The following is a 24,180-nucleotide window of genomic DNA, read 5'->3' as shown; positions in this document are numbered from 1 at the left end:
TGTTGTTCATAATGTATGTAAAGTTCTCTGCCTAAAGGGAGCTCAGCAAAAGGTTGTTTTTGTTAAGTGTTATCCTGTCAGTTCTGACCACATCGTCTCTATATAGGGTTTCCAAAGAGCGGGTGGTAGGTTTGAACTGCCAACGGTCCAGTCCTGATCCTACAATGCCACACCAGTGCTGTCGAGTGGGTTCCAACTCGTAGCCGTCCTGTATAGGATTTCCAAGGAGCGGCTGGGGAGTTTGAATCGCTAAACCTGCGATTCAAACCGATCTTGCTGTCCAGTGCCACAGTGCCACACCAGGAGTCCTCCTTAAAGATTGTTGTTGTAAAGTGCCGTTGAGTCATTCCAACCCATATCGACCCTGTATAGAGTTCCCAAGGAGTAGCTGGAGAGCTTAAAGTCCAGACCTTGAGGTTTGTTGAAAGATTTCAGTCTAGTGCATTAACCCACACTCTGGAAACCCTATGAGGCAGTTCTACTATAGACTGGCACTAGGGTCTTAGAGGTTAAGAGACTGTTTTATCTGTCAGGAGGCATTAATCTTATGATGATTTGATAGAATAGAGTGTAATGAGACAGTCGAAAGTTCACAAATGACGTTGGCCAGAGGCGTTTATTTTCAATGTCCTTTATCTTGCGCTTTTCAAGTCCCTTTATTGAATGCATAAAGCTCCTGCCCAGTTTCCCTCTGGTCCCGGCAGCACAGCAGCCTTCCTACAGCAAATCCTGTGCATTAAGCTTCACTTCTAGCGGCGTACTGTGCCAAACACTTAGCATAGACCCTTTCTCTACTCTTTTATTTCACTCCACTTAAGGAATTGAAGCCCTTTTCAGAAGGGCCGCTGAACTGGTTCACATGCAATCATCCCACTACAGCAATAACAGAATGTGCCCAAATCTCCACCCAGATGATCATACCATATAAATACCCAACTGTTCAAAGGATGAGGCGCAAGGCCCACTGGGAAATTGACCTTTCACCTCTCCTCTTGCCTTACCTCAGCTCACCAATTTTGACGCTGGCAAATGAAGCAAGTAGGAGACCCGGAAGGCGGGACTTAATGTTGCCTGATCTACGCCGATTGGACTATCAAGGCGTAGTGGGGCGGGCCGTGAGAGCCAGCTAGCAACCCTCTCCCGGGGCGGGGGTTGGTGAGGCGTGAAGGCTGCGCTTGCGCACTGGGAGGCGGCGGAAATGGCCTAGGCGGTTACGCGTGCGCGGTGGGCGGAGCGCGGCTCCTCTTCGCCTGCCCAGCCCTTCCCACCCTTGCTCAGTTGGAGCCTTGCTCGTGTTTCGCCACCTTGTTGCGGATTGTTGCTGCCGAGTGTGTGCTCGGTTTTCAGGTCGTCACGATGGCTAGCTACGAATACGTGAGCCCGGAGCAGCTGGCCGGTTTTGATAAGTACAAGGTAGCACAGGCTCTATGGACGCTCCTCTCCCTCTTCGTCCCTGCCTTTCCCAGGCGACCGAGGGGCCGGCGCGGTCCGTGTCACCTTGTGCCGTGTGGTTTCGGGCGACCCAGCAGGCTTTTTTTGGGGGTGGCTAGGTGGGTGGGTGGTCCTGCCAAATCTGAGGGTTTGGGGTCGGGATGCGTGAGAGCACTCGCGGCCGGTTATCCGTACTTGACCCCTTCCGGTGGATTTCCTTTCCTTTTTCAGACCATTTTCCGATAATCGAACCAGAGAATTTTCCCTGTGTTATTTTCAAAAACCCTCTGAAAGGTGTTGCAGTCGCCTTCGATTGTATTTAATTGTCTTCATCCTAATGAAGTTTATACCTCCTCTCCTGCATACAACTTCAGAGATGGAGATGATCATTTGGCAGACGGTGCTGATGCACTCGACATCTAGTGGAGAGCCTCAGCTGTAGCTGGGGGTGCTCTGGCTACCAGAGGAATAAATGTGCACAGGAAGGAAGAAATGTGCAGTGCAAAGAGCGCGGCCTTTGGAATACATGTAAACTCATAACCAAGAATCCAGTTTATTTGGCCGTGGGCAAGTCATTTGAACCCCATTCAGTCTTTTGTATCTTTGTAAACGGGATCATAATCTCTACAGTGCTGGTCCTACAGTCTTTGAAAAATGATCGTTAGAATTTGAGATAAGGTTTGTAAAACGCCTGATACAAAATGAGCCCCAAGAAAATGTTGGTTGTTAACAACTCCAAATCTGGTTCTCCTCCACTGTTCTTATCAGTAAATAACTCCACCATCCATCCGGTTGCCTAGCCTGAAACGTGGGCTGTTAACCTTTCATCTTTGTTACCTGTGTAGCTTTTACTCTCCATCCCTCCCCCATCCCATCCCTATCTTTTGCCAGTGAATTACCAGGTACTGTATGTTCTTTCGTTTTTTAGCCTAGACACTCCCAGCATCCACGTTAAAACAACAGAAAATTTCATTTTAGAGTATATTTACAGAAAAATCATAATGTTAGGACAAAGAGTTTGCAAATGCCACACACAAAGTTTTATGTGTTATTGATGTCTTACATTAATATGTGTACATTTGTCACAATTGATGAACCAATATTTATGCATTAACTGACACCCACACTTTAAATTCATCATATTTCCTTAGTGGGTTTGTTTTTTAACCTTATTTCCTTTTATTGTTCCAGGGTTCCATCTAGGATAGCACATTACATTTAGTTGTCATGCTTCCTTAGGCTCCTCTAGGATGTGACTTTTAAAAACATTTTATTGTGAAATTTTCTAGAGGAAATCAGCTTTTTGTTCAACAATTCATACACCCTGCTTCATGTTCTTGATTGCAATCCCCACTACGTAGCATCACTTAGCCCTTATACTCTCTGTATTTCTCCTTTCCATTCCTTCCTTCTTTTCTAACCCTTCTGAACTTTGTCTTTGGGTCAGATGTTGTCCTTTCAATTAACCAGTAATTAATTGTGGTGCCGTGGGCTAATGTGTCAGACTGCAAAGTCACCTGAACTGCAAAGTTGGTGGTTCAAGCTCACCAGCTGCTCCTTTGAAACCCTGAATACAGGATCGCTATGGGTCGACTCCACAGCACTTAACAACAACAGTTATTCTATTGTAAATTATTTTCTCAGACTTTTCTTTGTTTTGATATTAAAAAAAAAACTTTTTGTTGTTATTGGGGTGAAAGTTTATAGGGCAAAATGGAAGTTTTCCATTTAACACTTCATAATGCATTTTGTTGTGTGGCATCGATTGCAATCTCCACAGTGTAACAACATTTTTCCCACTTCCTCCCTTTTTCCTGTTTCCATTTCTCCTTTCCTATCCCTTCCTGTGGAGTCCTGGTATGGCTCTGTGGGCTAATGTGTCACACTACAAAGCCATTTGAACTGCAGGTTCGACAGTTCAAGCTCACCAGCTGCTCCTTGGAAACCCTATACAGGGTCACTATGGGTTGGAATCAACTCCATGGCACTTAACAACAACAACAACAACATACCTTCCTGTCTGTTGAACTTTATCCCTGGGCAGATGCTGCTTTCTACATCTCATATGGTAGATTGTTCTAAAGAGTGCATACTTTCCTGATACTATTGTTTGTTTTTATAGGTCTGTCTATGATTTGACTGAAAGTTGAGCCATGGAGGTCAATTCGGTTCCAGGCTTGAGAGTAACTAAATGCCCTTGTCTCAGGGGTTCCACCAATCTGTTTCAGACTAGTAGTAAGTCTGGTCTTGTTTATGATCTGAATTTTTCTCCTCATTTTTCTCCTACTGTATCTGGGACCTCTAATTGTGGTCTCTTTTAGAGAGGTCAGCCGTGGTAGCTGGGCACCATCTAGTTCTGGTCTCAGCTTCGTGGAGACAGAGGTTGTTTTTGGGAAGGTTTTGAGGAATACTGGTCAGATATTTTGTCCAATGCTTCTCGATTAGAATTTGTCTGACTTTTCTTTCTTTTACAGATTGTTAAGTACCTTGGTATGGATTTTGGGAAGAAGATCACATGATAAGATGCCATTCTCTTTTTATCAAGGGTACATGCTATCAGCATGATTTATGTTGACCTCAATCACCTGGCAGAGATAGTGTGTTCTTTTTTTTTTTTGTTTCGCCACCATAAAGTTAGTCTTTTGTCCCCTTTCTATGCTGTGCTCTTTGGTCGAAGGACAGTAGGCACATCTCACATTTAAGATGGTGGTGGTTGTGTGCCACTAAGTTGGTTCCAATTTATAGTGACCCTGTACAGCCCAGCTCATAATCCATTATGCTCCTGGGGCTCTTCCATGCTTGTGGAATGGAGAGTTAAGTTCTGCCTCCTTGAAGGCAGAATATAAGTGATTTGAAACTCTTCTGCTTAGGAAATCTCTGTTTTAGTCATTTATTTTTTTATGTTTTATTGTGAATTTTGTGATAGTTTACATGGGAGAACATTAGTTTTACATTCATTCTATCGTATATTGTCTCATTGCCATGGTTATAATCCCCTCCATGCAATCCTTCCCCCGTGCCTCCCAGGTCTTCAGCACACAGTCGCTCTCCCTCTCTGGATCTGAAGTCTCCAGCTGCTCCATCGCTCCACGTCGTCATCTCTGGCTTCATTTCAGGCATCACTGCTTCTCTGGATAGGGTCCCGCTCTCTGCTCTTCTCCTTGATGGTCCTAGGGACCTCGCTCCTAGACTGAAAAGTTAATCACTCCCCTCCTTGCTATAAAACATCTACCTTTACATTTCCAACCCTCACAATCAGTCCTGATAACAATTATTCAATATTGTATCACAAGAGATCCATCTGTATTTCATTGCATCAGCCCTGCCTAGTCGGATTGAATACTATTCACTGGAGATTCTACCTTCCTCCAGGCCCTCTGGATCTAGGTTCCCTCTTGAAAGCTTGTAAGCTAGTCCCTTCTTGCCTTTGTAGCCCCCTGCCCCCCATTTTGGGTAGCCAATGTCCAAGTTGCCCATCCCTGTCTACTCTGTGTGTGGTGGAGGTGGGTATGATTCTTGCTGTAAGGACTTGTTCCCTCTTTTGAGCTACTGCTTCCATAGGTGTAGGTCAAGTTCATCAAATTGTATGAGAATACCTTTTTTTTTTTCCCTCTTCTTTTTACTTCTGGTTGAGCTCTGATCATCTAGTCACTGAAGCCAGGATAAATGGGTATTATCTGCAAGTGTGGGTGTTCTTATGCATGTACCCTCTCTTCTTATCAGCTGGATGCTTCACTCTCCACTCTAGTCTTCTGTGGCTGTGTCACTGACACTGGACCCAAGAGTCCCCAGGTCTTGCCAGGATCAGAAATGCCTCAGAGTTCTTTGTTTGGACAGGATAGCTTCTTATTGGTACCTGCAGGCAGGCCTCTCTGGCCATCTGCCACTCTTGGTGAAGTGTTACAAAGTTCTAGCTCTGCCAGTAAATGCCTGGAGGCACTGAACTCTGCCAGCAAGCCTCTTGCCTAAAGGTGCTCAGCTTTCTCTTGTGGATGCTATCTCCTACTGGTTTCCTGGTTCTTCCTCCTCTGCTGCCACTGTTTCTCTGCTACTGCTTCTCATTGTTTCTTGTTATCTCCAGTGTGACAACTCTATCTGTCTCCTCCTTTTAGGAGGTTCTTACCACAGTGACCCTGAGGCCAAAGGATATGCTCCACTCCTGACTGGCTCTTCTTTCTTGGTGGTTGTGAGCTGCCTGCCCCCTTTCTTCCTCTGGGATGGTTCATTTTATGCCTCCCAGGATGGTAAAACCGATCAATCCCTTTGTTAGGGTTCTGTATACTTTATTTGTAGGTTCCATGAGTTCATTTTGTTGTTCCTGTTAAGTCCAATCAAGTCGGTCTTGACTCATAGCAACCCTGTATAAGTTTCCGAGGCTGTAAATCTTTGTGGGAGGAGAAAGCCTCATCTTTTTCCCCATGGAGTTACCTGGTGGACTCGAACCAGCGACCTTGAGGTTTGCAATCCAGTGCTTATCTTACAGAGCCACCATGCTCCATACAGTCTAGTTTGCATCAATAGCAAACTGTCCAAGGCCCATGGTGGGCCATACATGCCTTATGAAAGGTTGGTGGTTTTCCCGTGGAACAGCTGGTAGTTTTGAACTGCTAACTATGAGGTTAGCAGCCCAACTTGTAACCACTACACTACCAGAGCTATCTTGAGCATAGTGCTGTGCATTTACTGTTGTTGAATCAATTCTGACTCAAACAGTGATCCAAGCAAACGGAGTAGAACTGTCTCATAAGGCTCTTGGTTGTAATCTTTTTGAGGGAGTCCTCACTGTGGGTTAATGTACTGGACTGCAAGGTTGGTTTGAACCACAAGGTTGGCAGTTCAAATTCTCCTAGGAAACCCTATACAGAGTCGCTGTGGACCGGAACTGACTCGATGGCACTTAACAACAACAAAACAATCTTTTTGAGACTGTAGGCAGATGGTGGGTTCGAACCACCAGCCTTTCTGTTAGCAGCCAGGCTAACAGCTTTTGTACCACCAGGGCTCCTCATATAGATACTGTTGTTGTTGTTCTTACATGCCTTCGAATAATTGGTTCCAACTCATAGCAATCCTGTATAGGATTTTCAAGTAGCAGCTGATGGGTTTGAACTACCGACTTTGTTGTTCTCAGTCCAGTGCTAATTCTACAGCACCATACCTGGAGTGTTGTTGTTCAGTGCCATAGTGTCAGTTCTGACTGAATAGTGACCCTGTATAGGGTTTCTTAAGGAGCTCTGGTAGCGTAGTGGTAAAGAATCGGGCTGTGAACCTTAAGGTCAGCAGTTTGAAACTACCAGCTGTTCCGTGGGAGAAAGATGAGGCGTTCTGCTCCTGTAAAGATTTACAGCCTTGGAAACCCTGTACAGGGTCGCTATGAGTCGGAACCGATGCGAAGGCACTTAACAACAACAACAACATAGGGTTTCTTGGTTAGAGTCCTGGTGTGGCGCTGTGGGTTAATACGCCAGACTGCAAAGCCATTTGAACTGCAGGGTCGACAGTTCAAGCTCACCAGCTGCTCCTTGGAAATCCTATACAGGGTCACTATGGGTTGGAACCTACTCAATGGCACTGCACAACAAAAACAATGTAGGGTTTCTTGAGGAGTGGTTGGTGTATTTGAACCACCGACCTTGCAGTTCAAACCAACTGTGCTGTTCAGTGCATTATCCCATAGCACCATGCCAGGACTCTAGGAGTAGGCATTCAGTAAACTTTTGTGGAATGAGTGAAAAACAAAACCTTTTCATGGATTTTGTTTAATTGTAATTGGGGAAACTGAAAGGAACCCTAGGAGGTCTTAAGAGTACATTCTACTTTCAAGCAATATTGTGCTATTTCATTCTGAACTGAGGCACCAGCTTGTTTTATAAAATTTCAGTGACTAGCATTTCCAGAGCCTCTTTGGTAACTCAAGCCAGGGCTTAGCAACTTTCATTTCAGAAGGGTATTAACCTAGTTACCTCCTGTTTTACCTCACCTTCTACCCCTTCATGTTATCTGTTCTGCACTGTAAATATTGACATCGCTGTAAACATTGACATGTAAAACTCTCTCAGTTACTCTAGGGTCTCACTTTCTGAAAGTGACAGTCGAGTAACAGAGTCATTGTTTGTAATGTTTGTAGTAGAGAATCAACTTTTTCTTTTAAGTAATTTTTATTAGATTTATATTTTCAAACTAGTTAGGCATCTTAATTATCAGACATTTTAGACAGATTTTGTGTTTCTGTCTTTTCCACTCTTCCGTTATCTGACTCAGTCCCTGTATTTGACAGCAGATTTCCTATTATCCTGGAAAACAAAGGTCAGTGTAGCAAGTGTCTTGTGTTTATTACGATACAGGTTTTCTGATTGTTGTTATGTTAGTTTTATTGAGGCTTCCTTGCAACAACAACAAAAAAAGAAGAGCACAAGTTTATCACATAAACATTCTTCTAGTAGAAGCTTATTTACTCACTGCTGTTATGTGCCATCAAGTCTTTTCTGACTCATAGTGAGAAAGGTTTCTGAGGAATGGCTATTGGGTTTGAACCACCAACTTTGTGGTTAGAAGTCCAGTGCTTATCCTACAGCGTGACAACAGGACTCTGACTCAATGCTGTGTTGATACTCAATTATATGAATCTAGCTATGTTCTGCTGTGCATAAGGTCGCTATGGGTCGGTACCGATTCGATGGCACCTAACAACAACAACAAGTTATAAGTCAGAACCAACTCCACAGCATGTAACCACCACCACCACCACAGGTGTTGTGGTGATATGAGTTAATGCGCCACACCTCAAAGCCCTTTGAACTGCAAGGTCGGTGTCTCAGGCTCACTAGCTACTCCTTGGAAACCCTATACAGGGTCACCATGGGTTGGAACTGACTTGACAGCACTTAACAACAACAACAAAGGTGTCTAAAGGAAGTCAGTTTTGCAGGACTGTGCATTATAGCCAGAGGTCTTTTTTTCCTGTCGTTGTAGTCCCATTGTGGGGCTTTCTGATAGTAAGTGCACTGTGGATACTTACTGAATTAAAACACTTATGAAAAGGTTACCCCATGAGTGGGTAAGGACTTGAAACACTCAAAAGGGATTTTTATTCCCTGGTGTGACCCTGTGTAGTAGAGCAACAAGATGAGGCGAAAAATTGATACTATAAAAGCAACTGGTGGAAAAATTACTTTTGAACTCATTTAATTTCTTTATCTTCCCTAGAGGTATAGCTGAGCTACAGTTAGAAACCTGGTAGCTATACAGAAATAACTGATGAAAGGGTGCATGTGTAGTGTGGTAATTCGATTTTTGTAGTAAGAAACTAAGACAAAGAAGAAACGCAATGGATTTTATGTTGTATGTTCTCTTAACACTTATATTTCTCAGCTGTTAGGTGCTGCAGTTTTATGAAAGTTTGCTGAATAATGAATGTCTGCCTTCTCTGTAGGACTTGAGCTCTGGGGGTGCAGGGCCTCTGGCTGCTGAGTTCAACATATGCCCAAGAACTAGCACAGTGCCACGAACAGAATCCCACTCACTGTCCTTGAGTCAGTTTCAGTTCATTGCCACCCTGCATGGAGTTTCCAAGACTATAAATCTTTATTGGAGCATCTTTCTAGCCCAGGGAAGTTGGTGAGTTTGAACCAACTTCGTGGTAAGCAGTCCACTAGTTAATCCACAGCACCACCAGAGCTCCATTTGAACAGAATGTTAAGTGCTGTTTAGTGGTTTTTAACTCAGTAGCAAGCGACTCTGTGTAGGGTTTCTGAGCTGTAAATCTTTGTGTGAGCAGAAAGTCTTACTTTTCTCCCACTTGGTAACAGATGGGCTCAAGTCTCTGACCTTGTGGTTAGCAGTTCAGTGCTTATCCTACAGAGCCACAGCACTCAGAATGTTGTTGTTAAGTGCCCTTGAGGAGATTCTGACTTGTAAACGACTCTGTATAGGGTTTCTGAGGAACGACTGGTGGGTTTGGACTGTGGACCTTGTGGTTAGCAGTCCAAAGCTTACCTTATAGCACCACACAAGGACTCTACCGCTCAGAAGTATTGTTACAAGTGCTGTCAAGTCGGTTCCAACTCATAGTGACCGTCTCTAATGTTTGTGAGGAGCAGCTGGTGAGTGCCACACCAGGACACCAGCGCTCAGAATAGGTGTTAGCAAATAGAAGAGTATATCGCATGAGTCCTGGTTTGGCTCTGTAGAATAAGCATTGGACTGAAAGGCCAATCTGAACCACAAGTTGGTGATTCAAACCCACCAGCCACTCCTCAGAAACTATAAACAGGGTTGCTGTGAGTTGGAACTGACTGACAGCACTTAGGGCAACAATTCTGAGCACTAAAGTTCTGGTGTGGCACTGTAAGATAAGCACTTCAGAACCCTAGACAGGGTCACTGTGAGTAGTTACTGACTTGATGATACTTAACATTAACAATAATACAGTGTAGGAATGGAAGTGTAAAAGAATAGAAGCCATTCAGGAAGTATGGGAAAAGGAACTGTGCATTCATCCCCTGGATATTGGAAGGATACTTTTGTATTTTGAATGTGAAGGATGTCAAGAGTTTAACTCCCATTGTTCCTCTTGGTGACTTCTTAATGTAACTTCAGATAATTATGTTCAGGAACTTCAGGCTTACCATTCCTTCCCTCCACCTATCCTTTCTTTAGGGGACAGGTCTTTATTGTTGAGGAATTTTCCCACCTAAATAAGAATGAAACTTCTGTTGTGGTTTATCTAATGTGACCTAGAGAAGGCAAAGTTTTAATTGATAGTGTAGCATTTACTTTCCAATTGTATCAATGTGTTTTAGAGAGGAAATGCTCTGAGAAAGATGTTTGGTTTCAAGATTATACTTTCATGCTAATTAGTTTCTGCCATTATGATAGGGAGTGCAGAGGCTCCGTTTGATAAGCACTGAACTGAGAACCTCAAAGTCAGCAGTTCAAGCCCATTATCCACTCTGTGAGAGAAAGATGAGACCCTCTACTTCCACAAAGATTTAAAACCTGGGAAACACTATAGAGGGTTACTATGAGTCAGAACCGACTTGAGGACACTTAATAACAATTATGATTGTTATGGGGGCCTGGTGGCACAGTGGTTAAAGTATTGGACTGCTAACTTCATGGTTACCTGTTCAAACCTTTCAGCCACTCTGCTGGAGAAAAATGAGGCTGTCTGTTCCCATAAAGATTTACCAACTCTGAAACCCTGGGGAACAGTTCTTCTCTTTCTTACAGAGTCACTATGAGTCAGAATTGACTCCTTGGCATTGGGATTTGGGTTTATTATGGTAGTTAATTAGAGCTGTGATGTTTGTGAATTCATTAATATTACAGTTAAGAGTTAGTAAGGAAAGACTGTCCATCTTGATGATAATGATCAGGAACCAGAATCTAGTCTTCAGTCTTATTGGTTCATGTAGTTTGATTGTCTTTATTCAGCACGCATTTGAGAGCCCACTCTTATGTCAGGTGTAGGGCCTGCCAAGTTAAGCTAAGACAATTCTAGCTTTCAAGTAATCCAATTTGAGGTCATATGGACATATAATAAACTGTTACAGTTAATAAATACAGTTGATCAAGTGCTGGTTGCTATGGGAGAGAAGTGACGTAGCTTTCAGGGAATTGGGGTTAAAGCTGAGGAAGGCTTCAGAGAGGGGAAGGAGGTAAAGGCAGAACTCATTCTAGAAACATGAAGACTTATTAGGAGCAAACAGTATCAGGTAAAAGAGGAGAAAAGGCATTACAGAATAAGCAGTAGAGAACAGAGAGAATATTTTCTGGCAAAAGTAAGAAGGTAGATGATGTGTTTTTGCATGGTGGTGGGGTGGCAGGAGATAAGACTGGAGAGGGAGATGAGTGAGGCCCTAATACAGGAGGGAGATTTGTAAAGGACTTCTAGATTTTACCCTTTGGTTTTCAAAAGCTGTATATTGTGATTTGGGTGAGAATTTATAAAGCAAGTCAGTTTTTCATTTAAAAATTCTTGTCCATTTTGTTTTGAGACATTGATTGCTATCCCTGCAATGTAACAGTACTCATCCCACTTCCGTTCTTGTTTTATCGGTTGTCCTGATTTCTTATCTCTTGCCTTCTGAACTTCATCTCTGGGCAAATGCTGCTCTCTTGATCTCAAATAGTTGAGTGTTCTAAGTGCTGTCGAGTCAGTTCCAACCCATAGTGACCCTGTGTAGGGTTTCTGAGGAGCAGCTGGTGAGCTTGAACCACTGACCTTGCAGTTCAAAGGACTTTGCAGTCTGGCGCATTAACCCACAGCATTGTTAACCTTACAAACCTATTATTTGTCTGAAAGTTGAGCCTCTACTTGAGTTCATTTCCATACCTAAAGGGTGACAAGAACCATAGTCTTGGGTCTTTGCCCATTCAGTGAGCCTTGCTTTTTTTTTTTTTTTATGATTTTGAGTTTGTTCCACATTTTTCTCTCACTCAGTCCAGGACCTCCTATTGTCCTGTTCAGAACAGTCAGTAGTAGTAGCCAGGCACTGTCTAGTTCTTCTAGTCCCTGGGTCGTGGAAGCTGAAGTTTGCATGGTGCATTAGTCCTTTGGACTAACAGTTTCCATGCAGCTTTGATCTCCTTCATGCTTCCTTGCTCCACATGGGGGGAGGGACCAATAGTTCATAGTTGCACTTTAGATGGCCCTGGATTTTATTTTATTCTTTAGATCAGTGTGTCTGTGTGCCAAGGATTCTGTTGGCATCAGAATCACCTGCTGAACATGTTTACATAACTGATTCCTGGGAGACTCAGATGGGATCTGTTGTTAAACTCATATCTCAGGTGGTTCTTGGGCACGTTGTAGTGCTAATAGGTTTTAGGGAGCCCCTAGAGAATTTTACACCAAGTCAGATTTTAATTTTAGTGTGTGCACCCTGTGTGCATGGAACATGGAAAGTTGGTGGTGGAGGGTAGGCGTTATGGGGCTGGTTATAAGGAGATCTGGAGTCCTTTTAGGATTGTCCTAAAGATGGAGCATAAAATTGGCTAACAGATATGTTCAATATGGCCTATGCGTACGTTGTTTCAAATATTAGGAAGTTTACTATAAAAGTCCACATTTCTGGATTCTCTTGAAAATTGAACATTGGTCTTGAATTTCCTTTTGTCAAGAATCAGTGCTTTCCTTTTTTACAAAAGGGTATTTGCTTTCTAGTTTGCCATTTTCTTCCTTGGTTCATGTAATTTCCTGCAGGCCTGTTTTGTTTAACTTGCCTGCCCTGTAGACATGATTTGGGGACTCTTGGTTTAATATTTAAAATGGTGACTGACTTAGGTGGAGGTGGTATGAGAGGGCAGGGGTGGAGTCTGAGATGACTAATGGTGGGTAGAGGCGTCAGTCACTGAACTAGGGGTTTTGTGAAACATTCACTCTGAAAGCGTATCCTTGGTAATAATAGCACCCGGTGGGTGTAAGATTTAATCCTCTTGGTAACCCCATGAGGAAGAATTATTAATACTTGAATGCCTAGGAAGATCATAGTGATCAAACTCATGAAGAGATTTTTACTTCCATAACAGAAGAGCATTATAATTTAGATGAAGATGAATTTGGCAGTATAACTTAGTCATCATTTGCAGAGGGCACTTCAATTGGATAAATGCACGTGGAAGAGCAAACTGTAAATGGAAACTGTGGTTTGTGGACTTGGAACTAAAACAAAGACAATTTTATTTTCTAAAGAATATGACAGCTGTATGTTGCTTAATGACCATGCTATATTCTGTGAAAAAGGACATTCTGTGATTTGGATGTTGTGTGGATGCCACATTACATATAATGGCAGTCCCCAGATTATGAACAAGTTCTGTTAGTAAATCTGTCTATAAGTCGAATTTGTATGTAAGTCAAAACAGTTAGGTATGGTTCTGACTTACATACAAATTTAGCCAAATATTTGTCTTAATATATAGTATATAGTGTATCTTTCTATGCGTAACAACATCACCTCCATCTTTAATGTAGTAATAATAATATTTTGATGTGTATCACAAAATAACACCTGTTTGTTTTTACAAACAATTATGTGTGCCTTGAACTTTTTCTTTAATAGGCTTTACTGGTATTGGGAGTCTGGGAATACAGGATGTATGTATATATGGTAGGACATTGCCCAATAGACTTTAGGTGGCACATCACTGTATTATTTTTGGATGAGTTATCTTCTATTAAAAGAGTATGTCTGTAAGTGATTTAAAAGATTTGAACACTTCCCCCTGACAAACAGTCCAAACAACTTGAGAACTTCTTGGTCATTTGGTTTTCATTCATTATAATTGAAAGCAGATTACAATATGTTAATTGTAGCATTACCTCAATAAGTTGCAGTTAATTCATTCATTATAATTGAAAGCAGATTACAATATGTTAATTGTGGCATTACCTCAATAAGTTGCAGTTAATTACTTACCTTTGGTAGTGGTGATGTGCTGTGGAGTCAGTTCTGACCCATAGCAACCCTGTACAGGGTTTCCGAGGCTGTAAATCTTTATAGGAGCAGAAAGCCTCCTGGTTCTCCCGTAGAAAGGCTGGTAGTTTCGAACTGCTGACCTTGAGGTTAGCCGCCCAATTTTGTAACCACTATGCTACTAGAGCTCCTTAATTTAGTTGTGCCTTTTTCTTTTTATTATATGTGACCAGCTTGCTCTCTGTCACCTCTAAATACATTGATAAGACTTGAAAAGCCTTCTTTCTTATGGTCTCAGCTATAGATCTACAAATGTCTCATAGAAAGAATTACTTCTGTAGTAGGAAGACAGGAGACTTTGTGAAGAACTGAAAGAAAAATGGGTGGGAAACTTCTGCAGAGTGAGGGGTGCGAGATTCAGTGAGAGGAAGAACGTTGCTACATTTTTAGGTGCTATTTGAATGTAAATCTTGAATGGGTTCTTCTGCTATCTTCTGAGGAGTCCTGGTGTGTTGCTGCAGGATGAAGCACTAGACTGCAAGGTCTGTTTGAATCACAAGGTCGGCAGTTCAAACCTACCAGCTGCTCCTTGGAAACCCTATACAGGGTCGCTATGAGTCAGAAACCAACTTGATGGTATTTAACAACAATCTGACAACTACTTTTTGAAATCAGTTCACTGATTATGGCTTCTTTTTCTACCTGCTCTAACTTGAATGTTAAGAACACCTCTGCTGAGTAAGGGTTTTACCCAGTGCCTAGAGAGAGTTCTGGTAGCGTAGTGGTTACGAATCGGGCTGCAAACCTTAAGATCAGCAGTTCGAAACTACCAGCCGCTCCGCGGGAGAAAGATGAGGCTTTCTACTCCCGTAAAGATTTACACCCTCGGAAACCCTGTACAGGGTCGCTATGGGTCGGACCCGACTCGATGGCACTTAACAACAACAACAACAACAACAGAGAGAGTTGGGGAAACATTCTGGTTAGAGAGCTGACAGGAACCAAGGTACAGAGATGAGGAAGACCATGGTAAGTTAGAGAGGCACACTAAAGTGGTAGATGTACAAATTCAGTGAAGGAAAGTTACAATGGCAAGAGAAATATAATTGGAAATACTAATAGTAATAATAGCCAACAGTTGTATGGCATTTTATATAATACCCACACCAGGTATTATTCTAAGTACTTCACACATAGTACTTTCATAATCTCAGCTGCGTGTAATGTAACCACTATTGACTCTGACTCACAGTTGTCCTACAGGGTTTCTGAGACTGTAGATCTTTATGGGAGCAGACAGTCTCTTCTGTCACCTGTGGAGGGACTGGTAGATTTGAACTGCAACCCGATGCCTAACCCACAGCATCACCAGGGCTCCTTATGTAAAGTTACTGTGTTACACAGAGAATTGAAGTAACTTGTTCAAAGTCTTACAGTTATAAGTGGTGGAGCTGAGATTTCAGAGTCCATGTGCTCTGCTGCCTCTCAAAACTAAGAATGAAGTAATAAACTCTGGGTGTTTTTGTCTAAAATACATAAGCATTAAGATAAAGATTACATGAGTGTATAACTGTTTACAGATGGGGGAAGTATTACAATGAAAAAGAACTGATTTTATTTGCTTTTCTATTCCCCAGTTTTAAGATTTTTAGCTGGAGCAAGTGGGCTTGTGTTTTGCTAATCTTACATGTAGTTGATTATTTCATTTGCTATTAGCTATAATTGAAATAAAATGCTTTTGATGAAATAATTAACTTTGGGAATAGTAATTAAATTAAAAATAACTCACTTACTAGCTGTATGATCTTGGCAGATAACTTAGACTCTGCAACCAGGCTTCCTCACTTATGAAACAAGGTATTGCCTACTTTGTAGGGTCATTAGGATTATTGTTGTTGTTGTTAAGTACCATCGAGTCGATTCTGACTTACAGTGATCATGTATAGCATTTCCGAGGAGCAGCTGTAAGTTTGAACGCTGACCTTGTGGTCAAATGCTTATCCTTCAGTGCCAAGCCAGGACTCCATTAGGATTGGATGAGGTAACAGTTGTAAAGTGCTTAAAACAGTGCCTTGTGCATAGTGCTCTACTAGTGTTAAATAAGTAAAAAATAAAATTTTGCATTCATACTTCCCTGCTTGTGGAAATCAAGCATGTAATATATCCCCTGCCCTCCCCACCCCCACAAGAGGTAATATTAAGAGAAAGTATATTTTAGGAATGGAAGTTCAGCAGCGAGTTAATGGACAGACTGATAAAGTAACTTAGAGTCTATGTCTACTTTGGGTTCGACAGATAATTTTTGAATGCAGACTTCTTCCTCTCTTTAATTGTGTGTAAATGATTGTTGTTGTTGTTATGTGCCGTGGAGTTGGTTCTGACTCATAGCAACCCTGTACAGGGTTTCTGAGGCTGTAAATCTTTACAGGAACAGAAAGCCTCATCTTTCTCCCACGGAACAGCTGGTAGTTTCAAACTGCTGACCTTATGGTTCGCAGCCCGATTCGTAACCACTACGCTACCAGAGCTCCAATAGTACATGGGCATAATAAATAATTTTTCTCAAATACTATTCTCTTACTTAAGAATTTGCAAAAATTGACAGGTGTTTGTCATGTGTTTGGAATTCCAAGTTCCTTCACTCCACCCCTCCTTTCATCTCCATCTCATCACTTGTTCAAGTTTATTATGGAGTAAGTCAAGCAAACAAACCTGTTTGTCATCATGACTTATTGTTCTTGTCTAAATGTTCTAGCTCTTCTTTTGTCTTCTCCCACCACTCTCCTTGCTCTGACTTGTTAGCAGATTTAAATGACAGTATTCAGTGATGTGATATGAGATCTTATTGCTCACCAAGTCATGTTTTCTGTGGGTGTAGTTCTTAAAGTTTTGTGCTGGTAAGAAGTATTTTAAGAAACTTTATATTTCTGTACTGTATGAATATAACCCATTTTATGTTTTTAGTATCTTAGTAGATTGTTTCTAACACAGTGTATTCCTCTCTGGTAGTGGCTACTTGCTGAATTTTATTATACCTTGTCTCTTGCTTAACGACCCTTGGTGGTGTATGGGTTAAAGTTGGGCTGTTAAGCACAAGGTGGTTGTTGTTGTTAGGTGCTGTCAAGTCAGTTCTTAATTATAGAGACCTTATGCACAACAGAATGAAACACTGCCTGATCCTGTACCACCCTCACATCATTGTTACACTTGAGCCCATTGCTGCTGCCACTGTGCCAAACCATCTCATTGGAAATCTTCCTCTTTTTTGCTGACCTTCCACTTTATCAGCCATGATGTCCTTATGCAGGGTCTCGTTCCTCCTGATAATATGTCCGAAGTACGAGAGATGAAGTCTCACCATCCTGGCTTCTAAGGAGCATTCTGGCTGTACTTCTTCCAACACAGATTTGTTTGTCTGGCAGTCCAAATTTTAATATTCTCCTCCAACAGCATAACTCAAATGCATCAATTCTTCTAGGGCCTTCCTTATTCACTGTCCAACTTTCACATGCATATGAGGCTATTGAAAATACCACAGTTTGGGTCAGAAGCACCTTAGTCCTCTAAGTGACATCTTTGCTCTTGAACACTTAAAGAGGACTTGTGTGGCAGATTTGCCTCATACAATACATGGTTTAATTTCTAGACTGCTGCTTCCATGGTGGATGCAAGCAAAATGAAGTCTTTGACCACTCTGATCTTTTCTCCATTTATCATGGTGTTATTTTGGTCTAGTGGTGAGGATTTTTGTTTTCTATGCATTGAGTAGTAACCCATACCGAAGGCTGTGTTCTTGGATCTTCATCACTAAGTATTTTAAGTCCTCTTTGCTTTCAGCTAGCAAGGTTGAATCATATTCATATCTCAGGCTGTTAATGAGTCTTCCTGTAATCCTGATACCATGTTCTTCTTCATATAATCCATCTTTTCGGATTATGTGTTTAGCATACAGATTGAATACATTTGGTGAAAGAATACAACAACCTGGCACACTCCTTTCCTGATTTTAAACCATTTAGTGTCCCCTTTTTCTGTCTGATCTCCTTACCTCTTGGCTTTATGTACCGACCGGTTCCTCATGAACACAATTAAGTTTTCTGGAATACTCATTCTCTGCAGTGTTGTCCATAGCTGGTATTGTCTGCTTTTAGCCAAGAAGCACAAAGTAGGCAGTTCAAATCCACTAGCTGCTCTGCAGGTGGCAGGTCAGACTGTTCACTAAGATTTATAGTCTCAGAAACTTTTTAAGAGCAGTTCTGCTCAGTCCTATAGGGCCACTATGAGTCCACATTGACGAAGTGACAGTGGGTTTAGTTTGGGGTTTGGTCTCTTGCTTGGACTGCAGTATTTGAAGTCTCCTTAAGGAGTTACAGGTGTTGACCATGAATTGATGAGCAGTTGAGGTAGTCATTAATGTGTCCACTAAAGCAGTGGCTCTTAGCAAGGAACTGTCATACCAGACGCTGGACTTTATTGTGCCGAGGAAGAAAAAAACAGTTTGTTCATTTTTTTTTCTCTCCCATATTCTTAAGATAGAAAGTTTCTGTGTATAATAAATATAATGTCATACATGAGTCCAGTTGTGAATTAAAATGGGTTCTTTGTGGCTAGCTTTTTACTTCTCAAACAAAGCAGTCATGGACAATTTTGAACTCTGGAATTTTGAAAGTAACTGAAACAAATCAGAAATGTTATTTTGAGTTTGCTTACATATGAAGTGTTTAACAGTAAGTGTAGTTTATGAATTATTATTACTACGATTGTTATTTTGAACTCAAGCCTCATTGTATGGCTTTCCACAGTTAACCTAAAATGTCTTTTTCCAAGTATGAGGTTTATATTTCAGATTGATAAAGACAGGCCTTGTATGAAGCATCATTTGACAGTAAGAGTCCTATTCTCCTTATATTATTAGGAGACAAAGCTGCTCATTATGATACTAGAGCATTACTTAGGACAGTAGCCTCAGTCTGATTAGTAAGTTGTCTAAGAGCTGTGTGTTTTGCTCAATTCAGTTTTCTTAGAAGTTCACAGAAAGGATTTAAAATACTATTCCTGATTTGGACTGACTTTTTAAAAAAAAGTTTGACAATTTCTGATATTTGACTAATATTGTTGTTGTTGTTAAGTGCCTTCGAGTCGGTTCCGACCCATAGTGACCCTGTACAGGGTTTCCGAGGGTGTAAATCCTTACGGGAGTAGAAAGCCTCATCTTTCTCCCGCGGAGCAGCTGATAGTTTCGAACTGCTGACCTTAAGGTTCGCAGCCCGATTCGTAACCACTACGCTACCAGAGCTAATATTATCTAGGCTAATTCTGGTTTTCATTTAGACTTTATCAAAATATTTGCTTACAGATAAAATAGAAATAATTATCCTAGAAGACAGCACAAAATAAATTGAAAACTGGGATAATAACAACCTTGAGGGAAGTATTGAAAACTTCTTCCTTGATCAGCATTTTTATAGAGACTGAGGAGGGTATTAATTAGCATGATCAGATTTATATGCTAGATTTCCAGAAGAATAGCTATTACCTTGGATAACTGAGTCAGGATCTAAAAAGATCTGGAGTGGACAGATGAGCTGACTCTAGGAATATGAAATGTTGCAGTGATAAATATAGAGTATTACACTTAGATTAAGGAATCCTGATAGCATAGTGGGTTACAAGTTGCGCTGCTAACCCCAAGATCAGCAGTTCAAATCTACCAGCTGCTCTGTGGGAGAAAGGTAAGGCTTTATGTTCCCATAAGAGTATACAGCCTCAGAAACCCTATACAAGGTTGCTATGAGTTGAAACTGACTCCATAGCACACAGCCACCAGCACCATGCTTTGGTTTAAGCAATCAAACAACTCTATATAGTATAGGGAAAGGTGGCCTAACAGCCCATATGAGAAAGTCATACTGTTGCTGATTTCTGGTTGAGTCATTTCTGACTCATAACGACCCTGTGTGGGGGTTTGCCGAGGAATGACTGGTAGGTTTGAATGTGGACCTTGTGGTTAGCAGTCAGTCCAGTGCTTACCCTACAGCACCACACCAGGACATGAGGGTATGTAAGTCTGCAATGTGGTCTCATAGCTGTGTTGTTGTTGTTGTTAAGTGCTGTTGAGTCAATTCCGACCCATAGCGACCCTGCCTGTATAGGGTTTCCGAGGAGTAGCTGGTGAGCTTGAACCGCCCACCTTGCAGTTCAAAACAGCTTTGCAGTCTGGTACATAACCCACAGTGCCACACCAGTATTCCATCTCATTGCTGTAGGAAATTGTTAATTTGCTGAGCAGTAGTTACAGAAATAAGTTGAGGAAGTGGAGCTTATTGACCTGGTCTTCTTTCTACTTATATGACATCTTGAAATATTCCTTTTGCCCTGGGTCCCATCTTTGTGTTGGTTTACTGACAGATTGGATTGTCTGGAGCAGGGCTTGGCAAACTAAAGTCCCAGATCACCTGTTTTGTAAGTAAACTTTTGTGACTTTTTACATCTATGACTGTTTTTGAACTATAGTGGCTTTGTTTGAATAGCTGTTAACATGGTTCTATAATATTTAGTATCCAGCCCTTCATGGAAAAAGCTTGCTAATTCCAGATCTAAAGAACTAGACCTATGTAATGAAGGAGCTTGCAACCATGGCAAAAGAGGAGCAGCAAAGGAACATGGGATATTCAGTCAGGTGAAAGGAAGGTCTAGATGTGACAGGGAGCTGTTTCCAAATATTTGAAGGATTGTCACATGAAAGAAAAATTTGACTCTTTTCTTTCCTCCTGTTGATTCACAGGAGTCTTGGTGTGACACTGTAAGGTAAGAACTGGACTGCTAACCACAGGCCGGCTTTATGTACGTACTATGAGCCAGAACTGACTCAGTCGCACTTAACAACAACAACATTGATTCACAAGACAGCTCAGAGTGTCTTTGTGAATGATAAGTTGCTGTGTGATTTTGAGTCATTTCTGACTGAGCGACCCTGCATAGGGTTTCCAAGGCTGTAAGCCTTTATGGGAGCAGAAAGCCTCCTGTTTCTACTGCGCTGAATGATATGGGACTTTGAAATGTAGACTGGTGTGTAAGACTAGAGTACAGAGCATTCTTTAGGTTTGTTGTTTGCTAGGCTTTTTTGTAATCTTATATTAATCTTTCTTGCTATACTAGAGCTCATCCACTATTATTAAGTGCCAAATCACTGAAATCCTATAAGGTAAACAGACCTTTTTTTAAAAAAGTTTTTATTGTGAATTATGTGATAGTTTACATGGGGAAACATTAGCTTTACATTCATCCTATCGTATTTTGTTTCATTGCAATGGTTACAGTCCCCTCCATGCATCACCAAACAACCAAAGGGTACACCCTGCAAGCCTGCTCCCCTGCTGTCAGCACACAGACTCTCTCCCTCCCTGAGTCCAGAGTCCCCAGCCACTCCATCTCTGGCGTCACTGCTTCTCTGGATAGGGTCCCGCTGTCTGCTCTTTTCCCTAGATGGTCCCAGGAATCTCCGCTCCTGGACTGCAAAATCAACCACTCCCCTTCTTTTGTTACAAAACATCTACCTTTACATTTCCAGCACTCACAGTCTGTCCTGATAGCAGTTATTCACTGTTGAACCACAAGAGTCTTGTCCCCATTTCCTTCATCAGCCCCATCCACACAGGTTGGAAACCACTTAGCAGAGATTCTACCTTCCCCCGCACCCTCTGGAGCTAGGCTCCCTCTTGAAAGCTTGTGTAAGCCAGTCACTTCTTGCCTTTTCAGGGCTCCCACCCTCCATTTTGGGTAGCCAATGTCTAAGTTGCCCATCTCTGCCAAACCATGTGTACTGAGGGGGTGGGAATGATCCTCGCTGTAAAGATTTGTTCCCTCTTTTGAGCTACTACATCCATAAGTATAGGTCAAGTTCATCAAATTGTAGCAGGTTACTCTTTTTTTTTCTTCTTTCTTCTTCTAGTCAAGTTCTGATCAGCCAGCCAGGTCAAGTGTGTACTATCTGCAAGTTTAGGTGTTCTTGTGCATCCCCCTTCACTTTATATCAGCTGAACGCTTCATTCTCCATTCTCGTCCTTTGTGGCCATGTCACTGTCTCTGGGCCCAGAGTCCCCAGGTCTTGTCATACTGCTGGCCAAACCAGGTCTCAACCTGGGTTGACAGGAGTCTGTTGAATGTGGTTGGACTTAGCTCACAACTTCATTGTTGTTTTTCCCCCTCTTCCCCTTATCGGTGACCAACATGGTCACCAGTTAGAGCGTATGTCTGCTTGTGTATTCCCCTTGAGTCTTAGTCTTGGAAGGGGCTTTGCCCTGAGGAGACCAAACCTTGATGGTTCCTGGGTGAGCAACTTGCTTGTTCTTTTAGTAATCAGTTGGACTCCCATTATTGTTTTTGATTTTTCCTGCTGGGCTTCCTTTGAAGAAGTATCTTCTGTTCTTCTAGCCACTCTAGGCTGATCTGCTTATCTTTTCAAGTGGAAATTTCCCACTTTAGAAGATTCTGGATGAGGATCAGGATTCCACTTACGGTCTTATGCAATGCAAATGCTCCTCAGGAAGCCTCCTTCACTGGGCAAGTTGTAGCCTCATTTTAGGTATTCCAATCAGTTATAGGCAGAAGACAGACTTAATAGCTTTCTATGGTGATGTTTCTGGCTATTCCTTTCTCTCCCCCTTAAGTGTGCATTTTATAATGGTAGGCAAGGGAAACCAATATTCAAAAGACAGCCAAGCATCTTAACATTATTTCCCCTCTTATACCCATTCAAACCATGCCTTAATCCCTGTATCCCAGAGCTCTGTTGTTTCAAGGTTGTGCATACATCATTATTTACCTCTGTCCCACTTAACCCATGCTAACTTGCCCAACTGTTCTCCCATCCGCCTTGTTCTTCCATTCCCCTTCCCCTCTTGTGTGTTGCCCCCCTCCTAGCACCCAAACTATCCTGTGTCTGTGCCCTACCCTGTGCTCCACCTTCCCCTCCCTCCCCTCACAACACCCCATACACCCTGGTAACCAGCAGAGAATTCTGCCCCCCTTTTTAGTGTGGGTACTTTTCCTTAATCTTATAAATAGAGCTTCTTGTATTTAATTCTGTGTTCTTTTCCTTCCTTAGCTAGTCTTCTGAAGTAGAGATCTGAGTTAAATGTTTAAGAATTTTAAAAGAGGAGCTTTTCAAATCAAAATATTATCAGTTAAGGACCCTTTTTTAGATTCAAAGTAAAATTGTGAGGAGTTGACTAAAATCACCAATTCAGTATGGCAATGTCAGTGGTTTTCATTTACACAATAAGATTAACAGGTTGAGCCCACTGGTTGCTCTATAAAAGAAAAATGAGGCTTTCCACTCCTGCAAAAGATTTACAGCCTTCGAAACCCTATGCAGGTCGCTGAGTCAGAACCGACTGGACAACATTTAACAGCAGCATCCAGTAAACATTTGAATTAAGAAAACATTGTACTTTGGAACAAACAAGATGGCGGATCAGGTGGAAGTGTAGAAAAGAGCTCCGCCAGTAACAACACAGAATACCCGATCAAACAGGCTCAGGGGATGGTCCCAGAATTCTGAACCATATATAAAGGAATATTTATAAGGTTGGAAGACTTATAGCTGGGGGAATTTGTGGCAGAAGCAAGAAATCTATTGCTTTATAGTCTGGGATGCTCAGCTGCTCCAGGAGCTGCCATCTTGGGTGAACCAAATAGAGGAAGGATCGGATCAGCCACAGATGCCTGGCAGAACTGTAGAGACAAAGGTGTGGACATTATTTTCTTTTAGTAACTGTGCATTGGTCCCTTGCTGTCTGCGCACCTCCATTCTGGTGACTATAGGGTTGTCTGAGCTAGTGGACACCCCAGCCCCACCCTTGGAGGGTTCTACTATGCATGCTCACAGACTTCCTTGAAATTTAAGAGACAGTCTCCAATTAAAACCAAACGGCCACAGCCAGCCCTGAACTGTGTACAACTAGAAAAAAGGCCTGAATGGGGATTGTGGAGTGGGACAAGCAGGCAAAAAAGGAATTAAGCCGAAAATTAAATCCTAAATTACTTCAAAACAACCAACAGTGGCATCTTGAAATTTCTCAAGAAGAAGAGTGAAAAGGACAGCCCATTTCCTGATCACATCTACCTGGAGGCCGTCAGAAAGCATAAAAAATACCAACATACATACCCATCTAAGTATTAAGGCCACAGATAACCCCTGAATATTCCCAAAAAACAGAAGTAGATGACCATATCTGCACATGACCAGAAATGAGACAAAGTAACTTAGGCAAATGAGCTGGAAGTAGATCTACACTCCATACTGGAAGATGGGCAGGCTTTGGAAATG

At 42.0% G+C, this 24,180-nt stretch overlaps 1 protein-coding gene across 1 annotated transcript in view; it reads left to right on the top strand.

The window, feature by feature from the left end:
• Positions 1–1,258: 1,258 nt before the first annotated feature.
• Positions 1,259–24,180, top strand: part of EPT1 (ethanolaminephosphotransferase 1 (CDP-ethanolamine-specific)) — a 50,404-nt gene continuing 27,482 nt past the window's right edge. Inside the window, 1 exon segment of the mRNA XM_006878379.1 lies at positions 1,259–1,413. Coding sequence (XP_006878441.1) covers positions 1,357–1,413 — 57 coding nt within the window. The 5' untranslated portion in view covers positions 1,259–1,356.

This window comes from Chrysochloris asiatica, unplaced genomic scaffold (genome assembly GCF_000296735.1).
Source record: "Chrysochloris asiatica unplaced genomic scaffold, ChrAsi1.0 scaffold00016, whole genome shotgun sequence".
Classification (NCBI taxonomy): Eukaryota; Metazoa; Chordata; class Mammalia; order Afrosoricida; family Chrysochloridae; genus Chrysochloris; species Chrysochloris asiatica.
This window is presented reverse-complemented; position numbering and strand designations above follow the sequence as displayed.